The sequence below is a fragment of the Amblyomma maculatum genome, chromosome 5, assembly GCF_055883805.1.
Source record: "Amblyomma maculatum isolate TAMU_Amacu chromosome 5, ASM5588380v1, whole genome shotgun sequence".
NCBI lineage: Eukaryota > Metazoa > Arthropoda > Arachnida > Ixodida > Ixodidae > Amblyomma > Amblyomma maculatum.
Window position 1 is genome coordinate 160,085,948 of NC_139348.1, and position 24,236 is coordinate 160,110,183.

The 24,236-nt window shown below is 45.8% G+C and overlaps 1 protein-coding gene across 1 annotated transcript in view; it reads left to right on the forward strand.

Annotated features, from left to right (window-relative positions):
- LOC146190119 (uncharacterized) overlaps positions 1–24,236 on the forward strand; it is a 72,569-nt gene that overhangs the window by 18,621 nt on the left and 29,712 nt on the right. Inside the window, exons 5-7 of the mRNA XM_084605420.1 lie at positions 5,868–6,011; positions 6,752–6,938; positions 16,394–16,545. Coding sequence (XP_084461546.1) covers positions 5,868–6,011; positions 6,752–6,938; positions 16,394–16,545 — 483 coding nt within the window. The remainder of the gene's footprint in view (positions 1–5,867; positions 6,012–6,751; positions 6,939–16,393; positions 16,546–24,236) is intronic.

Sequence of the window (24,236 nt, forward strand, 5' to 3'; positions counted from 1 at the left end):
GACATCGCACAGCACACGGACGCTACTTCGTTTCGCCTCCATCGAAACGCAGCCGCCGAGGCCGGGATTCGATCCCGGGAACTCCGGCACAGTAGTCGGGCGTCTTGCCACTGCACCACCCCGGCGGGGCATTAACCACTGCGCCACCGCGCCGGGGAAGTCTACTTTGTTCCAGATACTTCTGTTCCCTTTTCGAAACTTAATTGCGGTTTATAGCGGTGTTTATTGCTGCCACCAAGTTGCTTAAATTCTTAGAAGTTTCCGAAGTCGCCCCGCCGGGGTGGTGCAGTGGTAAGACGCCCGACTACTGTGCTGGAGTACCCGAGTTAGATCCCGACTGCGACGGCTGCGTTTCGATGGAGGCGAAACGAAGAGGCGTCCGTGTGCTGTATTATTATTAAGGTTTGGCTTTCTTTGCAGGTTTCAACGTCCCGAAGCTATCCAGGCTATGAGATACGCCGTAGTGGAAGACTTCGGAAATATAGTAATTGGTTCACAGGAAGGAAAAGGCGCAGTATCTGTCACACATTTCTATGGGCACCTGAACCGCGCCTTAAGGGAAGGGAGGACGTTGGAGTTAACGTGGAAAGAGAGAAGGAGGAGCCGTAGTGGATGGCTACGGAGTAATTTCGACCACCTGGGGATATTTAACGTGCGCTGACATCGCACAGCACACGGACGCCATTTTATCATTTAATGTCTTCCATCCCTGTTCCTCGTTGCGGAATTTCGTCCGCTTTCTAGCTGAGGGATGTTTTTATTGCCTACTCACTACCGGTGGACTATTACAGGAGCAGGCGTCCTGTGAATAAGCTTCCAAATTACCTCCATATCAGGCGAGAGCTCTCAACTGGCGGTGCGTCTCTTTCAGCTGTCGCTTTATTGTCGTGGTTGCTACGACGCATATATTCTGTGTCCGCCGTGGAATTTCCCCATTCTAAAGAAACGGCAGAACCGTGCCAAAAATATGAATGCGTACTCTGTAATCGTCCCTTAACATTAAAATGTCCAGATGGGCTGTAGCACTTTTCTGTAATTCTATAGCTTTTTGTGATATTTTTGTTTGTCTGTAGTTCTGTAGTATTTGTCGTTGTAACAGCACACAATTCCGATGTTGCTGAAGAAATTTTCCTTGTCACGACAATTTTTCTGTCAAAAACGTGCACAATCTGTGTTGATGCCAAATAGAGTCTTCTGTAGGTTCCTTTTTTCGACTGGGAGAGGTCAGGGCGCTCCCCTGCTGTATCCGAGGGTTCGAGTTTATCCCAGCCGCGGCGGCCGCTTTCGATGCAGGCGTAAAGCAAGTCGTCAGTGTAATCAGCAATATTAGCGTACGTTAAGAAAACCTCAGGCGGTGTAAAATATTCGCAGTCCGTAACTACGGCGTCTCTTATAGCTTGAATCGGATTCCGACGTTAAACCATAAAAAGCGAAGCCAAATTTGTTCTGTCTATCATTTTTGTGTCACTTGCTTGGGCAGGTGCGAATGTCCCATCATTTGAAATTCTCTGGCATTTGCTTACGTACATGAGGCCACAGTACTGGCACAGGTGAGATAGTCATTTCCTGGCAGTGCGAGCGGATGGACGGGAGGGTAAAAGGAAAGTGAAAATACACGAAGATATTTATTCTTCCATAAAAATTTAGCACAGCTAAGCTAAGCGGCACGCTCATTAATATGCGAAAACTGCTTGACAGTGCCAGGCTAAACTAGAGGGAAGGGTAAGGTCGTTTTGTACTCTTTTTGTTAACGTGCATACCTGTCTTGTACAGCTTGCAGTTTGCGGTTCCATAGCGTTTCCGGCAGATAACGTCTCTATGCCGGATGCAAGTGACAGTGAACGGTATGGCTGGCAAATGCATATTAAGCATTCAGCGCTACCTGTTGGCGTGTTGCTGGGAAGAATAGGACGCCGAGCCTGACGAGAATACGGAGCCGAGCCAAAGGTGAATTTACACGCGAAATGTTTTTCTTGGGTCTCCCTTCTTATGATTACGCTGCGCTGCAGCCGGAGCAGCGCATGCGCCAACAAACTTTCTCATTCACTCCGCGTTTGTTTCGTTGCGAAAAAGTGCAAAAATACAAATCTATCTCACTTCTTGATGCCACCGCCAGCGCGCCGCCAACAGGAAGGCTAAACTAAATTATCATTCCAAAACTAAATATATACATACACGTACTTCCCAATGTTAAATGGGCACCTAACATGCACTTTCTTTTCTGCATTCCATGGGTGATGTGACGTTGACTCCACCAATCTATATCCGATATTTGGCTCTTCAACTACAGTGGTAAGTTGCCGCTTCAAAACTGAATTGAGCATGTAGCGAACTAAATATCCATTGTCGCGTGGTTATTGAGTGGGTTGCAGTGCGTCAAGGTTCGGCCGATCGACGTTTGTCGTTGAAACGCGTTGATTGCACACGGACTGAATTTGCCAGTAAATACATAACGTTACTCGTAGCCAGACTGCGAGCCTGAGCAATATCCTGCTGGGAACAATACCATTATCTATGCGTCATCTATTTCGGATTTCAAGATGCGTCAACGTGTTATTCTGTACGATCAAGCGACTAAGCTCCACATAGCGTCAATAAACGCACAAAATTGACTTTACTTTCGATCACATATAATGTAATGTCTGCTTTATACTTTGAACATAATTTGCGATTAAAATTAATTCGGAAAAGGTTAGCTCAGTAAGCCAAAAGTCGTCAGAGTCGGCGTGCTTGTAAATAATGCGTCGCGCTGCATTTGGTGTAATAAAATATCCTCCCGCATAAAAAGAATATAAGCCGAGAAGTTTAAATCTACCTGGTTCTAACGTACATCGAGCTGCTCTCGAGAAATGCATAGTGCAGTTGAACAATTCATGGGAATTTCGCCGGTCACACTAAGCGTGACTAGTCCATTGCCAGGAAACGGCGTTGCAGTCTATACTGTGCTGACATGGCGGGCCTAGTTCCTGGAGTACCAAGAGAAATAGGGAGCCTCTATGTTCCGCCGCAGCGCCGGGCTTAGGATGGTGACATCTCCTGCCAGGGTTCCTATTTTGGCCAAAAGCGGCCATCAAGCTTTGTGGACTGCCATTTTGGTCCCCAGCTTACGAGTGACACGCTTTGTATATGTAGAGCCAGGGTGGGGTAAAAGGAGAAATTGGCCGAACTAACTAATAAGGAACATTCAGTGGATTTTTTTGTGGGGATCACCGCTTTGTAGTTAAACTAAAATGACATTCCTTACTAGGAAATGTCGTTCACCGCCGCATTGTTTCAATGCGTAGTATTAGTTGGCTGATGACAGTCGGTTACCGAATGTGAAGTGTCCGCGGTCGATGTTCAGTTGGGCTTTATATTAACTATAATACCACAATTGTTATCTCAATGAAAAGCTTATGTCTAGTATTATTGCACTAAAGTTATTTAGGTACTAACTGTTCAATAGATAATTAGCTGATTGTGAATAAAAATGAACTTCACGCTGCAACATCAAGTTATATATTGCTGGATGCCTTTCGTCGACTATAATTGCGCTTGACTATTTGCAACTCTTAATTAGTTGCCGTTATTTAGTCAACTGTGATTAAAAATTGAACTTCAGGCTATAGCATCAAGTCATGCATCATTGGATAGGTTGTACAGAGTAGGTTTCCACTACACTAATTGCCAGTTTTAGTTAATAACTGTTAACTAGTTAAGTACGATTAACATTTAAACGTTTGTTTAGTTATTTTAGTTATTCGTTGTTAATTAGATAACTGGGATTAACACTTGCACTTTAGGCTACAACATCGTCATGTATCACAGGATAGCTTGTGTGTGTGTGTACGATGATAATACACTAATTACTGGTATTCGTTAATTGCGATAATTAAATTACCTTGGATTAAAAATTGAACATCACGCTACAACATCAAGTCATATATCAGTGGATAACTTATACCGAGTATGTTCGCACTACAATAATTGCTGGTTTAATTCATAAATTTACTGGTTAATTGTGATTAACATTTGAACTTTAGGCTAAAAGTCATCATATATCACGCGATAGCTTATATGTGGTACGATTGCAAAAATCTAATTGCCGGTATTTATTAATTGCCGTTATGTAATTAACTGCGAAAAAAATTTGAACTTCGGGCTATAACATGAAGTTATATATCATTGGATAGTTTATATTGAGTGCGTTTGCGCTATACTAATTTCCTGTTTTAGTTAATAACGTTTAACCAATTATTTGTGATTAACGCCTATACTTTAAGCTTTGTCAAGTCATATATAATTTGAGAGCTTATATTTGGTCTGTTCCAGTACACTAATTCCGGGTCTTAGTTAATAGCCGCTAATTGGTTAATTGTGATTAGCATTAGAACATTAGGCTACACCAAATGATATCACGAGATAGATTATATCGAGTACAAATGTAGTACACTCATTGCCCACTTTTGTCTATAACCGTCAATCAGTTAATTGGAGCTAACAAAAATTGTCATGCTTGTGACTATGAGTGATGATTACATATAAAGTTTTACATTCCACACGTTACAGTGTTAATTTAAGTACTGAGTCATGATATGTTGCATGTGACTTAGTCATGAATCATGATTATGACTATCAGTCATGATTACATTAATGGTTTTGCAGAGTCCGCACCTTGCAGTATGCTTTGTAAAATGCTTAGTCATGCTACCTTGCAATATGACTGCAAGTCGTGAGTATTATGACTCTGAATCATGACTATGTTTATATATGCTTCAGATATTACGGCACACCACATTGAAAGCGTTGGCTCATGTTATGTTGCATTATTAATGTGGGTCATAAGACATGATTATGACTGAGTCATGACTAAGTAATGTTTTAGACTCGACTCACCTCCTTACAGCACGCTAAAGTTCTCCGTCATGCTTTGACACCATTTAAACCCCATTTATCAATTTTCATATTTTCAAGTATTTCAATTGCTTATTTGATCAATTACGCACTAAACTTTCTTAATTATCCGTATCAAGCAATAGCTTATTATTCTGAGATTTGCACACCTTTGAACTCCCTTTTTCAGTGTTTCATTTTAGTTAGTTCAATTAATTAATTGAATAATTGCACTCTAAATTTTTTTATTAAGCATCATTAAGCAATGTCTTTACATTCTGAGCATTTTTACACCTTGGAACCCCTTTTACCAATTTTCTGTTTTCTTTGAATTATTACATGACTAATTGATCAACTCCGCACATAATTTTTTTTAATTAGCATAATCAAGCACTTTCTTTACATTGGACATTTTGACACCTTTTAAACCCCTTTTTCATTTTTTTATTTATTTATTATTTACACGTCCTTAACTCGTCCTCGCCTATGACCACTAATCAATCATCAATCATGGAACCACAAATTACCATGATACGATTTTTTTGTTTCCCCCGATTATTTACCACACGCGGTGTAGACGACTTCTACTGCTGCTACTATTGCGCCGACAGCTTTTCGCCCAAACGAGCTGCATAAGCTATCACCTAATATTTACTGCAGTGCACAAATTATATTTTATGCAATTAGCAGCGAAGAAAAAAATTCGGCCGTCGCAATGTACGAGCACCAACTCTCTCCTGCATGCAGAGCGCCCGTCTGCGCTGGTTCAGTTGGGGACCAAAATGGCGCAGCAAGGTCAACTGGCAACACTGGTCTTTGCAAAGGGATACTCCAGAAAGGTTTAGATCTGAGCTAGTTAGTTCATGTCACAGGTGGAACTGCAGCCTAACAGAAAGGCACTCACACAAGGAAGACGACAGGACACGAGACTTTCTTGAGGACAGCTTCGTGTCCTGTTGTCTTGCTTGGGTGTGTGTTTTTCTGTTACGCTGTAGTTTCACATTTGCAAAAGGATAGCTACATGTTCATCATCATCGTCGTCATCAGGTCAGGTTTTGCTATCAGACAACCGCAAGGAGGCAATGCAGTCGACAGTGACGTGTCGCAAGGGTTTGAAGGTCCTGCAGAGACATCAAAACGTACGTCTCCTTGAGGAGTGGAAAAAGCTATCAAGGTAGAGATGCTGGAGGCATTGATGCCACAGCTGGGACAGACTCCGCCAGTCAGGACTTGGCCAGGACTTTTATTGTCCATGCGTTATAAGCAGAAATCCTCACAATCAATCAAATCCATCATTGTATATTGGTTCCAGCTTCCCAGTTACCTAAGCGATGGTAGAGGCCCAGGAGTTAAAGCCCCAAAAGATAGGGTAAACGCTACAGAATGATTTCGCACCATAGATAGTTTTAAGCAAGACTAACGGTGGTACTCTGGTACTCCCATTGTGCATTTTGATGCATAGGCTTAGGCGGTAGCTGAAAGAATTTCCAACGGCCCAAGAAAGAAGAACACAGGATGGTTCTATGGCTTCTCCGCACTCTTTCTGGTGAGTAGGTTTGGCAGTGGCATGAATTGTTTTTATCTCACGTGTTACGAAGCGCTGTTAAAACTTTTTTTCGTGCATCATCATGCTCAATTTGTTGTTTTGCAGATTATTTGTTTTTGTCTGTACTGATATGCTGATAATGTCCTTTTTTTTTTTGCTGAAAATTATTTATCCGTTGTTGGGAGGAGAAAGCCCGTCAAGCTACAAACCTAGCTTTTCATCTCTGCCTCCCTCATCCTTGTAATAAAAAATAAATTAAATATTATTATACTTCACGCCTTCCTTTAGCTGCCAAATACGTTCACGCTAAGCCTTGTCATAAATAACCTGCAGTTCATATCTACGAGCGGCTCGTTGGTTTGCCTGAGGTTTGCATCCTCGAAGAAGCACCAAACGTATGCACTATTGAGGACATCCAGCGTCTCGGAGAAGAAAATCTGAATGATGCGGCAAGAAGCTACATTGGGAGTGGTACCAGCCCAAAAAGTACATCGGCGGAAAACATAAGAGCATTTACAAGGCAAGTCACTTTTACACTGTCGTGCTGATCAATGAGACTGCTATCAAGAAAAGCCCCACAAAGGACACCCTCAACTGTGCTCTCTGCGGCAGGCTCATTGATTAGTTATTAGAATAAGCACTGGACATTATGAAGGCAGGGGTGCATTCAGTACAAATTAATCTAACGATTTGTAATTTAGGTTAAATGCACCGCTCATTCTCCGCATGAAGGATATTTGCTTTCCGTGTTTTCCGCTAGTCTGCTAGGCGGTAACGTTTCTTCTTCGAAAACGTAATGGCTGGGACATTGCTGCTAGCCGTGAAAACACTACCCATTGTAGTAAACTGGGTATTATTTTTCGCCATATGATGAATACTAATACGGCTCCCTTTTAGAATCGACCATATGAGTGTTACTTCCTGTTTCCGGTCAGACTTCTATTTCTCGTTGCTGCTAACTTAGGTAAGGCGCAAGCAATTTCTGTAAGTGTTCTGCTGCGTATCTGAATCGCATAAACATATTTTTTAAGCCATTCGAAAAATTCTATATCAATCCCCTAAAAATTTTATGTTCATAAAATATGTTACACATGCATCAGCGACCATAAAAATGTTTGTCCTTTTTCGCGGTCATTTCGAGCGGACAGATGCGAGTGTTCAGATGAATAAATGGAAGCTAAAGGGGTTTCGATATGTGTATTAAATTCAACGACTGAATGTATGAAGTATGCAAGCAAAGCATGCGCCGTAGTTTCGCGCTAGCATTTAAAATAGTGACCTAATCCGAGATAAAATGTTCAGCCTGCCTAATGCGTCGAAGGAGTGCAGAAAAAATGCACGATTACGCCATTGTTATTAAGTCTGGATTTCCCCTGGCTTTGTCAACATGCTGCCGCGCGTCGTCCGATGATCCTAAATAATTTTTCCTGACCGATATATTCGATGGCATTTTTTTTTCTCACTTCAAGCAACCGTTCCTTCGCTTGAAACGCAACATTGCAGCCCAGCGCAACCCGATGCTGTACACTTCGGAGAAGTCTCAACACCTGAGTTATTTTATTCGCCCATTACACCGGCAGCTCCAAAGCTATCACAAAATTCCTTCTCGTTCGTTGCCTGCGCGTTTGATGCTTTCTTCCCCTTTAGGTTTGTCGAGTTCTAAATCTTCTTCAGCTCCCCTTTGAATGATGTTTTCTTCAAAGCAGCATTTTTGGCGGGTTTAGGTACCTTTTTCTTAACCTTTGGCCGGTGTCAACTTATGCCTTTTACATGGCTAGTACCAGAATTGGCAGTCTATAAGTACCTATGTTGTATTATTACAGCAAATAAATATTTATGAATGACAATTTCATTACATCGAGGTTGGAATAGGAAATACCCTATCTTATTTTGATCCCAGTAGTGTAGGCTAATATTTACTACTCACATACAAAGCTTCACAAATCTGCATTTCTTATATCGTAAGGTAATGTACAATAATAGGAATGGAATAAAAATAAGCATACTCGGATTTAGTACAGCTGCTCAAGAGCCAACTTTCTAAGCCTATTCCGAAAGTTTCCCCTTGCCTAAAATTACGTCAGTTGCAAAAAACTTGCAACTGTAATCTCCTTAAATAGCGCAGCCAATTTGATGTAGCCTCAGTTGGTCTTATATACTGTATGTATTGATAACCCTTCTGTCTATAAATTTTATTTACACGCTCGCAACCGTTGGAGCGCTTGAATAGCAATATCAGCATAGTTATAGTATTCGGAATTAGAATAAATGTGATCTCCAGTTTTAGTTTTTTTTTATGTTATGACAATATTTCGTTATTGCGAAACGGAACTCTGTCAACATCAAAAGTGAGCCGAGTTTTTTAAATTTTTCCAGTGGACAATACATTTTGAAATATCGAGTGTCCAAAATGCGGATTTCGAAGAACGTTGAGATCGCTTTCACTCAATACATATATAATAAATAACATTCCAGAAGAGGGCAAATACAGGCTGGTTGGTACATGCTTAAGAATTGAGTAAAACAGCGCTAGGGGAAACGAAACACGTGAACGCATGTGTCAGCGCATGTGTCTGTTGGTTGATTCATAGGAAGGAAAAGGCGCAGTATCTGTCACACTTGCTCTGTGGACACCCGAACCGCGCCGTTAGGGAAGGGATGAAGGTGGGAGTGAAAGTGGAAAGAGATAAAGGGGAGCCGTAGTGGAGGGCTACGGAGTAATTTCTACCACCTGGGGATATTTAACGTACGCTGACATCGCACAGCGCACGTGTCTGTCATTCACGTGTTTCGTCTCCCCTAGCGCTGTTTTACTCGATTCTTAATTAAATAACATCATGCGCATCTCTCATCCTTCAAATCCAGACGCCGTTTGTGCGTTGAATGATTAGAGGAAAGTCATTTCTACATATCGCCACCTGTTCTGATCAAGTGGTAACTAAAACAAAGATTTATTTGTTTATTTCATTTACTAGAGACTCAGCCTTAGGTCTTTGGGAAAAGTGGTCAGAGCGAGAATCAAAGGAACAAAATGAACAACACTAAAAGCATTACACAATTTTATATGCATTACAAAAATAATACGACGACCAAAAGAAATTAACTTGCTTAGAAAAACTGCCGAGCTGCCAATCCAGCACAATCAAGCATCTCTTGATCCGTACAGGTTCATCGGAAAGTTTCAGGAGTAGGCTTTCGAAAAAAAAAAAAAGAAATTAAGAAAGGGAATAAATGAAGCAGTACAAATGAAGCCCAAACAGAGCGACATATATAACATGGCGCAGAAACAGCATCAATCGCGTAGCGCTATGAATAAATAGGCCACGCATGCTCGATCGCTTGGGCAGGAAGCGAAATCTATAGAAAGTGACTATGAGCAAGCAAACAAAGTCTTGCGTGTAATACAACAACGATAAAAGTACCGCGTATAATGCTGCCGAGCATGCTGCAGAATGACTAGACGGATCCAGCATTCCACTGTACTGGAGGTGAGCGCATTTAACTCACTTCCTGTCTTTGGAAAAAACGGAGTATTTAATTACGTCGGTTCTGCAAGAAAACTTCATATTTTGGGGTATTAGATCGAGTCGAGCGCCTAGAAACTAAATTAATATGCACATCTATATCTATCTTCAGTATATTATGATAAACTAAGTACATCTATTTCAGTCTGTCTCTATATCTTTTCAATTTAAGTGTCTCCAGGTTTGCTTTGTTTTTAAGAACCATCGGAAATAGTTACCAGCTATAGAGGTTTGATACAGATCTAACCTATTTTTGTTGGATGCTTTCTAATTGCGATATTTTTCTGGGTGCACGGCTCCCATACTATTGAGTCGTACTTAATAGTTGCCTAATACATGTTTTGTAGGCTAAAAAACAGATTTCTTGTATCGATGGTCGTAGCGACCTCCTGAAGTAACCAAGCCTGCGTGTTGCCTTTTGTGAAATGGAGGATTATGTTATCTGAGGTCAGGTTTAATCACAAGGTCCCAAGAATTTGTAGCTGCTGACCCTAGATAATTACCACCGAATACATAAGAAAACTTGAAAGGGTGCCGTTGTCGCGTAATTGCCATAGTGGTCGTTTTCTTTACATTAATAATAATTTGCCTTGTGTCGCACCACGCGTCTACCTTGGTCAATGAAGAAATTCAGACAAACCTGATCACTTATGTTATAGATTTCTTGATATAGTATGTAGTTATCTGCAAATAATCTGATTTTCACATTCGCTTCTTTTATTCAGTCACTACAAATACCAAAAAAAAAAGAGGTCCAAGGACAGACTCCAGTGGAATGACGACTTAATCGGTGCTAGATCACAACACACAGCATCAATAAACACACTCTGTTGTCGTAATGTCAGATATGTCGTAAGTCGTAATGTCAGATCAGATTGTCGTAATGTCAGCAGTGAATTATTCAATTCCTGCAGCTTTCATCATAGTTTAGGATGAGACACACGGTCAAATGCCTTTTTGAAATCAAATATTACCATGTCAGTTCGACCCGGTCTTTCTATAAATGCTGGAAATCTGTGAATTGTTTCGAGAAGCTGTTTTGCTGCAGATAATTCCTTGCGAAGCTCGTGCTGTCAGGAACCAGTTATGCTCTTGTCTTGAAGAAAGACCGAAATATATTTAAATGTGATATTGTTGCGCCAGTACACACTACACGCCGTAAAAATATGTCCAAAAATTGTCGCACGTAAGGGCAACAATGACATTGGTTTACATTGGTTTGCACAAAGTGATCAGCGACAGGTTTTCTATTTTGGGTATTCAGGTAACCGCTGCGTACTTCCAGCCATTCGGAACTACTGTACACGGCAGAGATTATTAAACAGAATACACGAATACTTCAAGCACAATTAAGTTTATCTCACTTTGTTTGAAGGACGTAAGACACAGGCGTTCTCAGAGCTGCAACGGTGTTGAATAGTGCCTCGCCTCTTCTGTTTTATGACACATTTTTGGTGGAGAGCGCTGGGTAGTCTCTTGGCTAATATCCAATACCGCTTGTCGCTCGGGTGACCTCCGGCTTCTACCCATCTAAATTCCAGACCACCGATTGTGTGAGAAATGCCTCAGCTGGCCCGAGTACTGGCCCTTGTAATATACCTCGGCCCTTGACCCTCGACCAGCCATTCATGATGCTGCCTGCTGCAATCACAAAACGCACGATAGAATCGAAGTCCTTTTCCAGTACTCAGATTGATGACGTAAAAGGCTGACTTGTTCAGTATGACCTTGTCGCCCCGCTCAACCAGTAAGAAAAAATCGCAAAGCTGCGGAACGTCTTCCGAAGCTTAGAGAATGGCGTTCATACTTGGCACGAGGACCGTTCAGCCATTTGGATATTTTGTTATGCGTTCCGCTGCCGACTGGTCAATGTATCCACGAACGTGGATCCTCTGGGATGATGTGAGCATGCTTTGGCATCCCGCTTCAAGATGCCCAAAAGCATCGTGACGATGTAAGTCGAAGACGACCGTACTTTCGCGGGAAGCTGATCCGGCTATGTCAGAAGTCAAAAAGCTGCGCCGCCTAATGCGGAGCACTAATTAAGAACTTTCTGTAGCCCTTGTCCGCAAGCCCTTGTCCGCAAGCCCTCGGATACTATTGCAGAGTTCTAACCAAGGTGGTCGCACAGAGCAGCTCCTTCAGAAGCGCTTCGCAATACACGACAAATCCATTCTCATCGTTTAGGTTACGGAGCCCCTCCTGGCCTTTAGCAGCAACACTTATTCGCTCTGCGACATGAACCGCTCCGCTGTACGTGGTGAGCTGCTGAAATGTTGCAATGCGTCGAAACTAGAGAGGGCTGAGACTGACACTACATCGAAAAGCGCTTGATGTGTGCGGCTCGATATTTACAGTGCTTGTCCACGTGATTTCATCAACAGAGACACGCATTTAAGGAAGATAGAGATACGTAGAGATGGGCAACACGGCTCACTTTAGTGAGTGGATTGGGGCATCTCCGCTCACTAAAGTGAGCCGGCGTCACTCAGGAGGGGCCGGATCTTTATATATATTGTAAAAAGGAAGATGTACTGTTCTTGACGGGCTTCTAGATCGCCCAGTACCTCTAATAAACCCCCATCCTACATTTGGTGGAGTCACCGGTTAAAAACGTCGGTCCTAGAGCTCCGTAGCCGCACTATCCCTGCGCCTGCCATGCCAGACGACGTCCAACATCAAGGCATACAGGCCGGTCCAACTGTCATCTGCGCCGGCACCCTTCGCCAGCGGAACCCGGCTATCTTCAGCGGGACCGATGAGCACGATGTCGAAGACTGGCTCACTTATACGAACGGGTGAGCCTATACAATAAATAGGGCAACGAAACTAAATTGAAGAATGTGATATGTTATCTCACAGGCGTGGCAAGCTTGTGGTACCGTAACCATGAAAGCGACATCCGTACGTGGGCTTCATTTAAAACAACGGTCGCCGAAGTTTTTGGTCGTCCGGCTGTCAGGAATTTGCGCGCCGAGCAGCGCTTGCGTGAGCGGAAGCAGCAAAGTGGCGAAAGCTTTACAAGTTATATCAGAGATATCGCCGACCTGTGCAATTGTGTGGACACGAATATTTGAAAGGCTGCAAAGCTCAAACATGTCTTAATATGTATTGACGATGACGCCTTCCACATGTTATCAGCGCTCGACCTGCGTACAATCAATGAAGTCTTCACACTTTGCCAGAGCGTCGAGGAGCTGCGCAAGCAGAGGGTGCTAACGCGTCAACCCCAAGCACAGGTTGAATCGCTTGCCGGACTGACGCCTGCAGCCGACAACCCATCGTTGCTGCAGCAAATTAAAGCATTTATTCGTGAAGATGTGGCGCATCAACTTTCCCTGCTCCCTTGCCCTCAAAAGCAGCCACACCATTTTGCCCCGACATTGTGGCAAGCTATCCAGGAGCATGTTGCTGAGGCGCTTCAACCTGTACATCCGCCATCAGTTGTCGCTGCTGCTCTTTTGACTTACGCCGACACCGCTCCAAGACCTGTCGCCGCTCCTATGACCTGTGACGATGTCACCCCAAGGCCTGTCGCCGGTCCTTTGACGTACGCCGAAATGGTCACACAACCTCGGCCGACAACTTACACTATACCGTCAGTGCCTGTGCAGGCGCCAGCACCCTATTTTCGACCGGCTCCAAGACTACTCAATCCCTGGCGCATGACAATCGGCCAATTTGCTACATTTTCAGGCTGGCGGGGCGTATTTCCCGCTATTGCCAAAACCCTCTCCCGGTATCACCACCACCTAACCAAGGTTATGGGCACTGGTCTTCGACGCCTCAGTATTCCACACCTACTGAGCCTCCAGCAAGCCGTCATTTCTCACCAGACCGCTCAGCTAACTCCGACCATCGTTCACCGTCGCCGCGGCGCCGCTCTATCTCTTCGATGCGACGTCGGCAGAATGCTTCACGTGAGGAAAACTAGAGGCCGCAGTTCTTGAGGCAAGAACTGCGACCCCGTCGAACGTTCCAAGTCCTCATTTATTGCCATCCAATCTCATTGAAGTTTTCGTCGAAGGTGTTTCTGTCATGGCCCGAATTGACTCTGGTGCTGCGGTTTCGGGGATGGACGCTAAACTTTGTAGCTCTTTAAAGAAAGTCAAGACGCCAATTGCAGGACTTTCGTTGCGAACGGCCAGCGCTCAGCAAATAAAGTCTTTAGCAGCGTGTATCGCTCGAGTAGTGATCGAGAATCGCCTTTATATAATTGAGTTCGTCGTGCTGCCAAGTTGCTCACACGCTGTAATTTTAGGCTGGGATTTCCTGTCCCATCATGCCGCTATAATCTATTGTGCTCGCGCTGAAGTCGGATTTTCTGCGCTGCCCGAGCCCGTGTCAGACAACGCTCCTTCCAGTCTATTCGCTAAAGTCCTCGTCGCCGAAGACATCGACATTCCTCCTCCTTCGTCCCTGCTTGTAAATATCACTTGTGACTTTGTGTGCGATGAAACTGTCCTCTTCACGCCAGCACATGCATTTCTGTGCCGAAAGTGCCTTCCGTTTACTCACTATTTCCGCTGGCTCCTCTACGCTCTGGCTCTCTAACCCGTTTAACTACCCCACTGCTTTGCGCCACGGTGAATGTCTCGGGAGCCTACAACCCATCGCATCTCCTCTCCATGAAGAGACTGACGACGCGCCGCGCATCGCCATAGCTGCACTCAGCCCTCCTCTTTCTGTATCACTTCCCTTTTCCACAGACCTGTTCCGCCACTCCGTCGACGCCAGTCTTCCTGAGCTTCAGCAAGCACAACTTCTTGCCCTCTTTCAACAGTTCAGCTCCTCCTTCGACTCTCATCAAAATTCCCTGGGCCAAAGTTCAACTTTCGCTCATAGGATCGATACTGGAGACCACGCACCACTGCGATAGCGGCCCTACCGTATCTCCGCAACAGAGCGCCAGGTTATTGAAGAGTGAGTAGACCAGATGCTCCAGAACGGCGTCATTCAGCCCACAAGCAGCCCTTGGGCCTCGCCTGTGGTGCTCGTTAAAATGAAGGATGGTTCCATCCGCTTCTGTGTAGATTACCACCGACTTAATAAAGTTACAAAAAAAAACATCTATCTTCTTCCGCGCATAGACGACGCACTCGACTGCTTGCAAGGGGCTGAATTTTTTGCTTCCCTGGATTTACTTTCCGGATACTGGCAGGTCCCGATGGAAGCGGCCGACCGCTCTAAAACAGCTTTTGTTACTCCAGACAGCCTGTAGGAATTTACTGTTATGCATGTCGGTCTTTGCAATGCTCCTGCAACATTTGAGAGAATGATGGACACCATTTTTCGTGGACTGAAATGGAAGACCTGCCTCTGCTATCGCGACGACATCGTCGTCTTTTCTCCTGACTTCGACACTCATCTCTACCGCCTGGAGCACGTTTTCAGTGGCCTTTATGATGCCAGAATGCAGCTGAACTTAAAGAAGTGTCGTTTTTCCGCCCGTCAACTGACCATTTTAGGCCACGTTGTCTCCAAGGAAGAGGGGTCTCCAGACCTGGCCAAACTTCGTGCTGTCGCTGCCTTTCCCAAGCCGAGATCCATCAAAGACCTTCGCAGCTTCCTTTTATTGCCAGCGCACTTAAGAAACTGAGTAAACTGTAAACACGAGCCCATGTAAACGCGCAAACTTCAGAACAGAGGCAAAATTTTCTTATTGAGGGTAATTAATGCATTAGTATTACTCAACGCATAATATCTACATCAAAGGAATATAAGTGGATGGTCGGCACTCTTAGCCTCTCTTCACCATAAAATAATAATAATAAGGGTGGCAGCATATCTACATCGTTCGTCAATAGTTCCTTAAAGCATAAATGCAGGAATTAGGAATTCGCAGCCGATCTAAGGGAAGCGTTCAAGCTGAAGAACGCTATCATTTATTGAATTCATGTCTGCAGAAGCATCTTTCCTCGCCTTTTGTATTGTGCCCACTCGCCAAATCATCTTTTAATTTCCCATGTGCTTGTCACTAGAAGCAAAACTTCAACACACTTCTTTTCTTTATTAATTTGTAAAAATTATCCTGCTCCAGGTATTCGGCATTCGCTTGCAAGGCTTCACTGCTAAGAAGACAAGCAAGAGAATCTGTCTGTTGCGTTCTAGGAGAGGGAAAGAAGGGAGAAGCTGAAAGGCTTTGCTCTTCAGCAGGAAAACCCCAGTCGCCAATCAGAGTCGAGCGGCTAGGAAACTGTAAAGACAGCCTGGCACTTCACGCGCTATTTGTCTAGAGCACGTGAATCTCATGCGCTGTGACAAAACAGCAGCAGCCACGGCTTCTTCATCCAGTGGGAAATGCAAGTGGTAACGCGTATCCTGGTCTATTGATCCCACTCATCCCACTGATCGTTTATGAATTGTTTCTTTGGCAATTCTCTCTGACCGGCAAGTCAGTGTACTTCCTAGCCGTTATATTTTTTGTTTTCCTTCCTTTTCCGCACTACAGGCTTCGCTTCCAACCAAGAGTCCTCGTCGACGTTTCCACAGTAACAACGGCTACCACAGTACTTGGTAAAGAGATCAGCTTTCCGGTTGGCTTAGCCCCGAGTGCACTTCACAAACTGGCGAATGAGATAGGAGAGGAGGGTTCAGCGCAAGGTGAGCGCAGTTTTCTTTCCCACTTCTTAGCAGATGCTGATTCTGGTGCCTATTACCGTGCGTACGAATTGACACCGCGAAAACCCATATGGACCATACATTATGGTTTCATCTAAACCTCCGGTTTGTGCTGTAAAATAACGCACCTGCGTGTAAACGTCAAGAAGGCTTTGAGGCAAAATATTAAAATGCTTCATATCTAAGTGTCTAAGGAGTTACTCACCTTTCATTCGTCGATTGTTTATATATTTGGTTTAATTTGGTTTATTGGGCTTAACGTACCAAAGCGAGTCGGGTTATGAGAAACACCGTAGTGGAAGGCTCAGTAAATATTACCTTACTGGGTTCTTTAACACTCGTATCGCACAGCACACGGGTGCCTAGCTCTTCGCCTCCATCGAAAAGCGACCGCTGCGGCCGGAATTCGATCCCGCATGGGCACCGAAGTCGAGAGCCCTTAAACTGTGCACCATAGCTGCGGAACGTTTAATATGCAATAATAAGAACACTCAATGAGGTCTTCTTTCGGGGCTCCTTTTTCTGACGGAGGGGCCCCACCGCTACCTGCATACTTCCTTATATTATCTCCTTTATCTGACCTCATTCTTTATTACACAACCCCTCACTCTGCGCTTGCACAATGGGGTGTTTAAGTCGTCAGGGGTGACGTGGAGGTTCGAGTGACAGAGCGGATAGAGTGAACATTGGTGGCTGGCACTGCGTAGCCGCCGCACTTTAATCAACTGCACGTTGCCAGATCAGCAATTTACTCCTGCAGAACAGTACAGAACACTTAGATGTCTAGTGTAGGATGCAAAACAAGCGGAGATAGGAATGTGCCAGGAGACACATGGAAACACTCAGATCTATAGGTCATGGTCAGATCTTTAGGGAAATATCTCAATATGGAGTAGATTTGTAATAAAGGGGTATTTACACATTGAGATCCATCCAATCGCAGCCGTACGGCTACCGCTCGGGTGGCTGGGTATGACTGCGTTTGGATGGATGTCAGTGAGCAATTACTCCCTTAATACAGATTTACAGAGTCATCCACTTGTAGCTATAACACGGTCACTGCTTTCAAAGCAACACTGCGTCCAACCCAAGCGCATATCGAAACAAAGTGATGCAAGCACAGAAGGACCTGGAAGTGTTGCTTAACATATACTGCCAGTTAGCTTTACTGTGCGGACAGTTCGGACATAACGGAGCTTTGAAGGCAGTGGCCACGTTATATCTAGGTGTGTACGAGGCTATGCATTTGCTTTTTAATGCGTTAGCGTTAAACTCTCCCGCATTTTGGCGATATTTGCTTGGCCTGTCCTCATGAGCATAACTCTGGTATAATGCAGTTGGCAGATGGCATGCAGAAAATTAGGTGGGCGGATGAGATTGAGAAGTTTGCAGGGATCTAGTGGATGCAGATAGCACAGTACCGGCTTAATTAGTTGAAGATGAAGTTTATCTTCTACAGAAAGAGGGTACCGAGACAAAACGTCAATTGGCCTGAGGAGGTCCCAGCGCCTGTAACAGTGGCAGCAGTGCGCAACACATACCAAAAATGCACAGACTTGATAAAAATACGGCATAAAAATATAAAGAATTGGTCACATTATTTACATAAACCCAGGTGGAGAAAGCACTATATTAATAAGTGTGGCAGCGGTATACAACACACGCTAAGTATATATTGTTACGACGGGGGTTTCACGTCGGAGCGCCGCACAGTTCGAGGAGGCAGAGAACTCAGCTGGTCAACGGCTGCGAGTGCGGCACGGGCACGAGAGTCTCCACGTCTTTCTCAACGTCTTTTTCCCGTTTTCTTCTCTGTGTTTCCTCTTCTTCAGGATTGCTACATTTCCCCCCGGGACAGACGAAGCTCCCCCCCCCCCCCTGGGCGAGGAAGTTAGTCGTTCCCCACGGGATTGGCATGGCTTCATCCGGGCGACCTGAGCGACTTCCGTTGTAGCTGAGCGACGACCAGTTGCGGTCATGCGTGCGATTTTGTAATTCAGGTCACTGACGCGGTCGTGGACAACGTAAGGGCCAGCGTAATGAGCCAACAAATTTCTGGGCTAAACCACGTTTCCGGAGAGGTCGCTAAAGCCACACTAACACTCCAGGCGCGTAAGACACATGGCGATACCGTCTGTCATACCGAGCTTTGGAACGCTCTTGCGAAGCCAGAATCCGCAAACGGGCGAGACGGCGAGCTTCTTCGGCCCGACAAAGAGTTTCGGCGATGCAAGGTTCGTCATGGACGGAATAGGGAAGAATGGTATCGAGGGAATACCGAGGATCACGTGCATAGAGAAGAAAAAACGGGCTGTAGCCAGTCGTCTCATGTGTTGCAGTGTTGAAGGCAAATGTTATAAACGGCAGTATTGTATCCCAGTTCTTGTGGTCTGGTGCAATGTATATAGAGAGCATGTTGACGAGTGTGCGGTTGGTGCGCTCCGTCAAACCGTTCGTTTAAGGGTGGTACGGTGTGGAATGTCAAAAATGTGACGAGCACAAACGAAGAAGCCCTTCCACAGCATCTGCCGCAAACTGGCGACCTCGACCACTGAGGATCACTCACGGAGGTCCATAGAGCAGGATGACGGAACGGAGCAAGAACATGGACACGTGGTGAGCGGTGGCTGAAGGAAGAGCGGCCGTTTCGCAGTAGCGGGAGAGGTGGTCGGCACAAACCCCAATCCAGCGATTTCCGTCGGAAGACTTCGGGAAGGGATCCATAAGGTCGATTCCAACTTTCTCAAATGCGCCATGTGGTGCAGTCACAGGATGCAGCAGGCCCTGTGGCATGGATGTAGGACGTTTGTGTCGTTGGCACTCAGTGCAGCTCGCCACATATCGCTCAGTCGTCTGGCGCATCTTCGGCTAATAAAATCGGTCCCGAGCACGGTGGAGGGTTCGTGCACAGCCCAGGTGGCCGGAAGTGGGGTAACCTCGTCATGGCACGCAGGATGCACGAGCGGTAACTTTCGGGAACCACAAGTAGAAAATTTGTGCCGGTGCTGAAGTAAGCCTTTTTGCACAGAAGGACATCACGAAGACAAAATGGGCTGGGAGCTGTGGAATCCCGCGCCGACGCAAGCAGTGGCTCGATGCTTATGTCGGTCTCTTGCGCAGTCCGCAGAGCCGAGGCGTCGGGAAACTCGGGCACGATGGAGGCGATGTAGTGATCGAAGTCAGCAGAGTCACATTTGGTCGTGTAAGGGGCAGACGTGAAAGACAGCCTGCATCAGCGTGTTTGCGGCCACTAAGCAACAGTGAAGTCGTGCTCCTGCAGACGAAGGGCCCAGCGTTCCAGACGACCAGATGGATCACGAAGGTTCATGAGCCAACACAGCGCACGATGGTCCGTCACAACCGTGAAATGGTGTCCATATAGGAAGCATCGAAACCGCTGAACAGCGAGAACTACAGCGAGTCACTCCTTCTCCGTAACAGTGTAGTTACGCTCAGGTTTGCTGAGGGAGCGGCTTGCATACGCAATTACATGCTCGCCGGTTGACGAACGTTGCACAAGCACAGCACCAACGCCAATCCCATTTGCATCACTGTGGACTTCCGTCGGAGCGGAGGGGTTGAAGTGCCGTAGTATGGGATGTGACGAAAGCAGAAACTTTAGCTGGTGGATGCGTCACAATCTGAGGTCCAGTTGAAAGGGACGTCCTTTTGTAGAAGGGACGTCAGAGGGTAAACAACGTCGGCAAATCTTGGGATGAATCGCCGAAAGTAGGAGCACAGCCCCAGAAAACTGCGGCGCTCCTTTTGATTTTGGGGTCGTTCAAATGCTGAAACTGCTGCAGTCTTCTGTGGATCTAACCGAACTCCATCGCGGTCGAAGAGATGTCCGAGTACCACCGCTTGACCCTCGCCAAAGCGGCACTTTTTTAGAATTCAGGACGAGGCCAGCCTTCTGCAGGCAATCTATACAATAGCGAGTCGCGTGTTATGTTCAGTAAAAGTCCGGCCAAAAATAACAACGTCGTCTAAATAGCACATGCAGATTTCTCACTTGAGGCCACGCAGTAGTGTGTCCATACATTTTTTTAAATGTCGCCGGCGAATTACATAAGCCGAAGGGAATCACATTGAATTCAAATTGGCCCTCCGGCGTAACTAATAGTTTTTTCTTTGTCAGTGGGGTCTATCTGAATCTGCCAATACCCCGATTGCAAATCAACCGAAGAGAAATAAGATGCAGAGAAAAGGCAATCTAAGGCATCATAGATACGCGGGACAGGATACACATCCTTTTTAGTGATGGAGTTGAGGCGACGGTAGTCGATGCAGAACCTCTATGTTCCGTCCTTTTTTTTACCCATATAACGGGAGCAGCCCAAGGACTGGAGGACTCCTGATTACGCCCCTGTTCAACATGTCTTTAACTCTCTCGGTGATCACCTTGCGGTCTGACGGCGACACGCGGCACGGCTTTTGGCGGATCGGATGGACATATCCCGTGTCAATCCTGTGGCGTGCTCGCGACAGCAAAAACGTTGCGAGGCGTTGGATTGCGCTAAATCAAAGACGGACGTGTGCTGGGACAAGAGGTTCTTCAACATCGGTCGTTGTGAGATGTTCAACGATGCGCTGATCATCGGAAGAAGCTTCTCGTCAGCAGGTGAGCTAGTAGCGGGGTTATCAAGGGAAAGAGTAACGAGAGTCACATAATTCGGGAGAGCTACGCTACATGAAGCTAGTTTAGAGCCCGCTGGAAAAACAACTGGTCCCGGTGAGCAATTTATAGTCCACAGTCCAGTACAGCCCTCTTTCACACAAACCCAACAATGCGGCACTAACACATTTTTCTTTACGCACTGCAAATTAAAAGGCGACACAGTAACCTGAAAAGAGTCATTAATAGCACGGGAGCAGGACACCTGAACGCACACTGCAGAATGTGGTGGTACAACGGCTTCATTAGACACACTCAAAACGTCTTCATAATTTTACGTCTACGAGGATGAGAACCAGTAACACTTAACGCTCCCGTTCGGCAATCAACTGTAGCGCCGCACATACGCAGTAAGTCAATTCCCAAGATTACGTCGTGTGTAGATTGGGGCAATACTGCAAACTCCGCCGAAAATACAGTGCCCCAAAGAAACTTTAACGCTGCATACCCCAACCTGATACAATAACTCTCCACTCACTCCATAAAAATTAGCTGTTTTGTCCCAAGCGAACATAACTTTGTTCTTCAAAAGGCTCCTAATAAACTAATTACCGAAACAATAGCCCCAGTGTCTACCAACGCCATCGCAGGCAAACCGTCAACAAGCACATTAACCTTGTTCTTTAACATCTACACAGACGGAAGAATAATAGGTAGCAGCGCACATTGCCCAGCGACCTCACCTCCATTGGCCGCGCTGGCTAGTTTTCCTGCAAGGGTGGCGGAGATCGGTGACGTGGTGACGGGGAACGGCCCGCACGAAATGATGTACGCGGTGTCACACTGCGGTCAGACGCTGGAGAATGGCTGCGGAGCCCTTCGTGTTGGAAACGGCCCCTCCGGGATGGATGTTCTGGCCGATTGCTGTCGATGTAGGGCTGGACGTATTCAGATATGTGGCGCAAATAAACACAAACACAGGAGAAGGAACACAGCACACGCGCACACTACCAACTGTAAGAAGAACCAGAAAACACTTCCTCTTCTACACTCAGGCACGTCTCAACTTCCTCTTCTTCTCATTTTCCTCTTCTTTGCCCAGGGGGAAAAATGACACTCACGTCAGGAAGTTGAGACGTGCCTGAGTGTAGAAGAGGAAGTGTTGTCTGGTTCTTCTTACAGTTGGTAGTGTGCGCGTGTGCTGTGTTCCTTCTCCTGTGTTTGTGTTTATTTGCGCCACATATCTGAATATGATGATGCACCAACTTGCCCCTCAAGCCGTTATTTTTAGGGCTGGACGGCTTGTCGGTTCGATGCCGTCGGAGGATTCCTGAACTGTACACGCCGATTGCAGTAGCGGGGAATGTGACCCGCGACACCACACCGGTAGCACACGGGAATAGTCCGATCAAACAGCTGAGCTTCATTGGACTCTTGCAAGATAGGACGCAATGATTATTCAAATGTAGGTTCCGGGTCGAGATAGCTTTCCCGCGGTAGGCGCTGTACGGTTTGAGTAGGACCGAGGGTCTCTGCGCTGATAAGAAAATTGCCTGTAAACCTGCTTGGGCCTTGGTCGCGGGGTGTCCAGGTCTTCGCGGAAGGTGAAGTCGGTGTCATCGGCCGGTATATAGCTGGACGTTGGTGAGCACGTACGTGCATGGGCTGGAAAAGCGTTTGCTTCATCCGCGAAGCCAGAGCTGCCGGCGCAGCTCACGTCGTCAAATTTCATCCCTACTATTTTCGCGAATGGCGCACAGGAGACTTTGGGATGGAGATTCTTCGACGCTGGCCATGGTAGTGACAGTTGCCAGCCGCCCAAACTTCTGTGTAAAGCGGCATGTCTTGAGGGCCTTGAAGTCCGGCAGTGTCGAAAAACGTCGGTGACCGAACTCAAGTTGTCTTTGGCAATGAGGAAGTGGCAGACGTTTTCCGCAATGCCCTTGAGCAGATGGCCTACCTTGCCTTCCTCGGTCATCCGACTGTCGGTGGTCTTGCATAATTTCAGTACTGCCTCGATGTATAGGGTGCAAGTCTCACATGTTGTCTGAGCTCTCTGAGCAAGTGTCTGCTCGGCCTGCCTCCTCTTTACAGTTAGATCGCCGAAACATTCTTTGATAGCTTCTATACAAAGCCCTTCCAAGTGGTCAAAGAGTCTTCGTGATTCTCGTACCGCATCAAGGCGGTCTGCGTCGAGAAGAATGCCACATTCGCGAGTTTCGCTACCGAATCACAGCGGGTGAAGCGGCTCACACGTTCAAAATGAGTGAGCCACTCATCAGCATCTTCCCCTGCTTGACCGGTAAAAGAACGAGGCTCTCTAAACGGCAGCGTCGCGTTTGAAGCAATGGGTGGTACATCACCAGACGGGGACAGAATGCTTCGCGTTGATGTTCAGGACTGCTCAGTTGTGTGCTGCATTCTCAGAAGAATTGGAGGAAGACCAGTGAGGCGAAGGCTCCGGCGAGGCTCCAGCGGTTGAGGATGCATCGTGAGGGTATTCGTACCCAGCGCCTGCCACCAAGTTGTTACGACAGGGGTTTGGCGTCGGAGCGCTGCGCAGTTCGAGGAGTCAGAGAACTCAGCTGGTTGTTGTTGTTGTTGTTGTTCTCCTCTAATGTGATGGCACATACCCACACAGGGGGATCGGCCAAGAATCGGGGTGCAGAGATATTAGATTTTGAGATGTATAACTACATCGAAAAAAAAATAATAATAAATGCTAGGGAATAGAAAAGGAAATGTAAATATGATAAACCAAAATATATAAGAGTAAATACTAACGCACGCAGTAGGAGAATAGCAAGATTTATATGTTCAGATTAAAACTTCCGGCACAGGACGAGAGTCTTCTTCTTCTGCCTTGATATATGGCACATATCCACGAAGGGGGATTGGCCAGGGTTCAGTGTGGACTGCCAAATGTTCTACATAAACTGAATTAGTGCATTAAAGTAATTGACAACTAAACAAAAACATAAGATTTAAGATCACAAAATTGACTGTAGGAAAAAATACGAAGCAAAGATTTAGAATTTTGTAAATTTGGAATACAATT